Here is a 7,043-nt window from a genome sequence, read left to right as displayed (position 1 = left end):
GAAGAATAAAGATTTGAAGAACTATAGTGGAATGCTGTTGCACAGCATTTGCACTAATTAGAAGTAGCTGAATAGAGTGGTGCAGTGACGCGTCCTAAAACCCGAAAGTAAGCTTTTTCTGGTTCCCTCGACAAAAAAGCAATGCAATTTCTCCATAGGATTTTGGAAAATAGCTCGAAATAAGGTCTGTGGTTGACACACATTTAAGAGACGGATCACGTTTTGTTCAGTCGGATAATCTCCACATGTCTACCCTACTTTTATACATTTCGAATCATAAATCTAATCGATAGATTTATTAATTGAAAATGATAAAAACTTACTTCCGGGTTTTAGGACGCGTCACTGCATCACTCTATTGGGTTTTCAAATAATCATGTTTAATGAATTAGTGTCTGTTGTACTTGAGATACTTCCTTGTTTTCTTTTGTGTTTTGTTCCAGTTGTTTTTATACTTTTAATGGTGATACTGTTGCACTTTTGAAAACACTATGAAACAAAGACGATCTTTTACAAAAACCTATGATAGTTGTTTGGGACGTGTGTTTGTTGTCTTGCCATCTAAGTAAAGAGAGCAGGACATTTCAGACTCAGGCATAACATAACCAGTCTTTTGGTTATCAAAGTAAAGGGTGCTGGCCAATTGAACTGACCATATCTGATCCTGGTTTGAAGGTCTGGGAAAAATACATCTACAGGTCCCTCAGAACAAGGCAGTCGGAAATGTATTTGGTTTGAACGTAATGGGTGGTAATCCTCAATATATGGAGCTGTTTCAGAAAAGAGACTCCCTTCTGTCCTCCTCTTGGGAGTTTGTGTTTATGATTTTTTAACGCTGAGGTTTAATACCAAAATGCATACTTTTAACTCTAGTTTGAGTAGTTCATTACACCAAGGGGATTGTTCTTCCTATTCGGGCAGCACCATTGCCGGTGCAGAGTAGTTCAACTGCTTATCATGCAAAGATTACACCCTCTAACTTCAGTGCATTCAGTCGCCAACCTCACTATTCCTTCTCTTGTTACTCACCTCTTTGTAAAGTGTTTTCCACTGTTCATTCTGTGAACCCCTGCCGTCCGACAGGTTCTGTCGGTGTTCAGGAAGGTGTTCGGGGAGGACTCTGAGCCGTACAGCGGCTCCCGGCAGTTCCACATCACTCCTCTCAACCTGCAGGTTCGTCAGGACTACCAAACCTCTGTCTGGTGTTGTAGAAATCTAAATGATGAGGAGAAGTTAATGGTTTTTCTCCCATGGATTGCTCCTACAGGTGGGCTTCTCCGTCCTGCAGCGCATTGGTGGGGCCCCTGTGGCCCTGGATCCCCCCCTGTCCATCACACACCAGGTGCTGCGGCCCCTGGAGTCCCTGATGAAGTGTGTGGAGATGGGCTGGATGACCATACTGGTGGGCCCCACAGCCAGCGGGAAGACCAGCCTGGCCCGCCTGCTGGCTCTGCTGACGGGACACCGCCTCAGGGTGCTGGCCATGAACAGCGCCATGGACACCACGGAGCTGCTGGGGGGGTTCGAACAGGTAGCGGCACCTCAGATCTCTAGTGTAACCAGCCTCTTTCTGTCTCGAAACATCACACTACATCTCTCTGTACTAAATTATGATTTTGGACATTTAACATATTAGATATACTAACATTCTCTCTAACCATAGTACACAATATGCAAATATAGCAAACATATCAGAGTGTATAAATGATAATTAAAAAAATATATGTAGCTTAAAATCAAATAAATGGCAAAACGAATAGTTAAAAAGGACAAGGACTTTAACTTAATTCCCATACATTTAAATCATAGGAATGGATCAGCTAACATTCCTCACAATGGTTCATTCATATGGACGAACATTTCCTAATTTAAGTGCCTCTTCAATGTCTACATTTTCAGTTTTTATCACTCTGCACCTTTTCTTCGTCCCAGGTTGATATCATGCGGCCATGGCAACAGGTTCTGGAGAGCGTGGACTACATAGTTGCTAATGTAATAAGGCGTGGCCTGATGTCGCTGGATGTGGGAATCCAGGACACGGAGTTCCTGCTGCAGACCTGGGGTCTGTTCTGCCACTGGCTGAAGGAGGAGAGGCAGCAGAGGACGGGGGGGACCATCAACTCAGAGGCTCTGAACAAGCTGGAGGTCATCATCCTGCTGCTGCAGAAACTCAACACAAAGCTCAAAGTTTTCACTGGTAATGGCCCAGCAGTGTCTGACAGCTGAATACTGCCTGATGGGACGATCAGGAGTATGGTCCCACTGCTGTAACACGCCTGTGTTTCTCCTCCAGACATGTCCAAACTGCAGCTGGACTTCACGCTGCTGAAGGAGCGCCTGGCTCAGCTGGAGGACGGCTGGACCAACGGAGGCTTCGAGTGGCTCGACGGGATGCTGGTCCAGGCCCTTCAGGCCGGGGACTGGCTGCTCATGGACAACGTCAACTTCTGCAGGTGAGAGAAAGTGATTTGGGTTCTTGTTGAGCTATTTGTAAAAAGTTTGTTTAGTTGCGATTTGGCCTTTACATGGTGTGTATATATAAGACATGGCCTCAACCCTGGGCTGGGTTAAAATATCCTCATTAAAAACTCAGGGTCTGAGAGCTTTGCAGAAGATGTTTTAGAAAATATCATAATTTTGATACCGGCTTCAAGAAAAACCAAACTAAAGCTTTTTGCACATATTTACAGAAAGTAATGCAGATGTGGGGAGCAAAGGAATTGAAGTCCCGAACAGTGTGAGATAGTTATTTGAAATGAGCTTTAGATAAAGCGAAGTATATCAACATATTTAGCTCATTGCACTGACCATGTGTTCTTGTTAGTGCCTCCGTCCTGGATCGCCTCAATGCTCTGCTGGAGCCCGGTGGATCTCTCACCATCAACGAACGAGGCGTCATAGACGGGAAGACCCCCAAAATCACACCTCATCCTAACTTCAGGTAGCATGCAATATTGTTCACTTCTTTTATTGAAGTTGTTGAAAAGTTTGTCCTTGGTCAGCTGATGTTCGGGCGTTGCAGGTTGTTCCTCACCATGGATCCTGTTCATGGGGAACTCTCCAGAGCCATGAGGAACAGAGGGGTGGAGATATACATCCCAGGGGAACATGAGGGGGTCTGCTGGGACACACTGGACCTGAAGACCCTGCTTCACACTGCGGGGGTGACCGGGGACTGTGTGTGTGATCTGCTAATAGGAATACATAAAAGTATCAAAACCGCCATTTGGGGTAAGCATTGATAACAATAACACAAAGAAATGCTGCATGTCAGTCAGTCAGTCAGTCTGCAGAGGACTTTATTGAAAATGTTCACTTATTAATCATAAAAAAAAGAAAGAGCAAGATAGAAAGCAGATACACATCAGGGCACAATATAAATATATAATAAAATAAAAATTATACAAAGGTTACTGTGGTGTTCTCCCCTTCGAGAAAGGATAAAAAGCTTCACCAAATCCCATCAAAGGTAGAATATGCAGCCTTAAGCATAAGGGTGATTTTCTGAAGAGCAAGGGAATTTGATAGCCCACCAAGCCAGACCTGCAAGCTTGGTTAGGTTCAAGGCTTTTATTGGTCATGCGTACATAGCTACAGTGTAGTTATGATCTTAGGTCACAGGCTCCTCCAACAGTGCAACAGAAAAAAACTAAAAGAATTGTGCAAGTAAATACAAAAAGTGAAATAGTGGAATAGTGCAGGGAACTGATCTCCAGGACTTCAGTCTCAGAGATAATTTAAACGATGTGCTTCCATCCTTCAGATTCCCCGGCCTCCTCAGTGGCCTCCCTCCTCCATGCGGCCTCCCTGCTGTCCTGCCAGCTGCAGAGAGGCGTGGATCTACCCAGCGCCCTGCAGCATGCCTGTGGAGAGGCCTACTCTCAGTGCCAGCGCACCAACACCAACCAAAAGGTATGGACACCCCCTTTTCAATGCATGATCCCAACTGTCTCAATGTGGTAATGCCCTCATACCCGTGGTGTCCACCAGACATCTAACTTGTTACCCCTTTTGTTTTCTTTCTCTCTTTGGGTCACATTTCTCTGAGATTTGCATTTATATTCCTCCTCTATGCTGGTGGCACATAACAGTGTGACCTATCAAATAAAAGACGGTGTAAATACTTGATATATTTGGTGATATTTTCAATGATGAGGCCCAAAGTTAGACTACATTTACATTAGTTATAACCTTAAATTATTGCTGGAGCATCACAAGCCAAAGTCTGCAATTTCAATTTGATTAATCATTTTGGTACTTGACATGGTTTCTGGTAACTAACCAATCAGATTCCCAAAACATTTTGCTGTGACTATTCATGGTCCACCCAAGCATACATTTGTAACCTTTCCTCCAGCATAAAGACATTTAGTTAGAACATATAATAGGAGTAAATCATTGATGCATTATTTCCTTCCAGCAAGCCCAGCTGCTGATAGAGCAGCAGCTGGCCATCCTGGACACAGAGGACTGGGGGAGTGGGCTCCTGTGTGCGGGGGTCTGGCCCGACGGCTTCCCCTCCGCCCTCCTCTCCACCGAGGACTCCTGCTTCTCCGCTGTCCTCCGAGACGGACAGGTCCTCTCATTCTGCCTGAACACCCTCAGCCTGCAGGGCAAACGGTGAGGAGAGTATTGCGAGCCATCACAGAAATATACAACACATTATATACACTGTGTGTATTTATCCAGGTGTTAAAGGAACATCAGATGTACCTACTATTAAAATACAGCACCCGTAGTGGCAATTTAAATGTAGAATTCAGGAGAAAAATTGTATAGTGTATGTGCTTAGTAAAGTGTTGCTTTATTTTAAGAAGCTGACAATACAGTCAGTATTAGTTCAAATGGATGATTTGTTGTCAGGGAAATGTATACAATTGAAATGTCAGCTGAAGTGTAAGTGCATGATGTCACATGAGATCTGAAATTCTTTGCAGTGAAGGTCTAACTGTAAGCATTACAAGATAAAGTACTGTATGTGTTTACTATGGTGTAACTGCTGAACACTGTCTAACTGCCAGTTAAAGTGGAGTACAATAAGAGTTCAAATACAAGGCAGATATGTTGTAGACTTTAAACCCTGGCAAATTGACTCATTGCTGTTGTCCACAGGAGCCGCCCCCTGAGCCTGAGTGACCTGCGCAGGGCCCTGCAGGGCAGCGGGGTCCATGAAGGCCTGAGTTTCTCCGGGGGGGTGGTGGATCTGGCAGAGGGAGACGCTCTTCGGCTGATCCCCACCGCAGTGAGGCTGCTCACTGAGAGGGCCTCTCACGGGGACTGGATCCTCCGCAGCAGCTGGCTCTCACACCTCGGAAAGAGCTACAAGCAGGCCCCTGGTCTGTAACCCACAAACTGGCCAGAATATTTGGAAAGATGTCAACATTCATGTTTCGTTTAAAATGTCATATATAAGAGACAATGACATCACAGGACATCTTAGGGATGTGTTTTACAGTTTTATTTTGTAACCACACTACCTCGCAGAAATGAAAATGATAGTTTTCTTTAGTGTTCAGCACTATCCAGTACTGTGGATCCTGAAACCTTGTGCCTGTTTATCTTCCAGACTCAGCTCTGGTGCAGGTGGAGGCAGGGAACCGGGCCCTGAAGGCGGTGTTCGGGGGCAAACTGGCTACCAAGGGCAAGTCCCTGACTCAGCTGCTGCAGCCCCACAGCACAGGTACACACTTTGGTTGGCTTGTTCTTCCATAAAAAAGTCATTTTGTAATCCATGACTAGAATATGCAAAGCACATCCTGCACATATGATTATATATGCTTTCTGTATATATAAAAAAGAAGGCATTGCTCAATACCATTTGTTCCTGTCTGATACACATACTGCAAATTAATTAACTGACAATACGATACAAATCAGATTTTCTTTCTCAAAAACTAAAAACAAAATAGCTTTTAATAATTCAAGTGTTTGGATGCACTTTGCTTAACCTTGCCATCTGTAAATATCATGCTCAGAAGGCATAGCTTGCCACAAACATGACACTGTTACTTCTTCTTACAGCACCAGAGGTTTACAGAACCTTTAGCAGCGTTTTTGATCGGTCAACATTTTAGTTTACACTTTAATATTTAGAATAACAAATGAATAACAAATGAATTTTAAATCAACAATCGTTGAGAATATCAAGATTTGTTCTCTCTGTTCCTGTTAGCTGTAGCTGTTCGCTATCCTTCAGGCAGGGGGCTCAAACTCAAGGCCCGGGGGCCAAATCCGGCTCGCGATTTCCTTTTATGTGGCCCTGCAAGAGCTTGCAAAGAATATAATAAGTTTATTATACGATTACATGCCACTTTACAGAAGCAGGTTGCCCATAAACTACATGTCCCACAATGCATCTTGTTTTGTGACATGCGCACGTGGAGATACTTGCAATTATTTGCCCTGGACTTCTGCTTTCAGACGTAGTTAATTACTAAGTTATTATCCTATCCGATAATAATTCAATTCAGAGGCAATAATGTTATATATAATACATTATTTTATATATATATTATATATTTATATAGTTACAACCGGCCCTTTGAGTGCAACCTTTATGCAAATGTGGCCCGCGATGAAATTGAGTTTGACACCCCTGCTTCAGGGCCTTATCCTTACAGCAAAACCTAAAGATCATGTGACCTGAAATAGAAGTTCATGATTTTCAGTCATTCTTGGTCAAAACTGACGATGATTTCAGTGCATTATATTCTCTGCTCTTTATCAGATATTTGACCCATGTTACTCCATACTGCTGCCACCATCATGGAATCTGACCACTGTCTGTTGCTTTGCAGATGAATACAGGATTCTTGTGGACATGCGATGGAACAAGCAGTACCTGGACATTTTAGCCAACAAGTGCAACTTTGAGGACGAGGAACGATACACAGAGTTCCTTGAGGCCCTGAACGCAGTTGCCAACAGGTACTGCAACATGTGGCCCGTTAACTTTATCCTGCTGCTCATGTATATACATATATTTGTATTCCTGGGCCACTCCTCCCCGCTGCATTGTATACTAGAATACTACTACTGCTCCT

At 43.8% G+C, this 7,043-nt stretch overlaps 1 protein-coding gene across 1 annotated transcript; it reads left to right on the top strand.

Moving 5' to 3' along the window:
* Positions 1 to 1,083: 1,083 nt before the first annotated feature.
* On the top strand, positions 1,084 to 6,927 carry LOC104947946 (midasin-like; the record flags this gene model as incomplete). The annotated part of the gene is made up of 11 exons (XM_010774072.1): positions 1,084 to 1,173; positions 1,268 to 1,531; positions 1,933 to 2,197; positions 2,294 to 2,453; positions 2,825 to 2,941; positions 3,023 to 3,231; positions 3,764 to 3,912; positions 4,421 to 4,620; positions 5,113 to 5,336; positions 5,567 to 5,680; positions 6,798 to 6,927. Coding segments are annotated over 11 exons (1,922 nt in total), but the record flags the coding sequence as incomplete, so codon positions are not given.
* Positions 6,928 to 7,043: the final 116 nt, after the last annotated feature.

The sequence above is a fragment of the Notothenia coriiceps genome, unplaced genomic scaffold (assembly GCF_000735185.1).
Source record: "Notothenia coriiceps isolate Sejong01 unplaced genomic scaffold, NC01 NC01_scaffold00013476, whole genome shotgun sequence".
Taxonomy (NCBI): domain Eukaryota; kingdom Metazoa; phylum Chordata; class Actinopteri; order Perciformes; family Nototheniidae; genus Notothenia; species Notothenia coriiceps.
The sequence above is the reverse complement of the archived record's forward strand: the minus strand, read 5'-3'. Positions and strand labels throughout refer to the sequence as shown.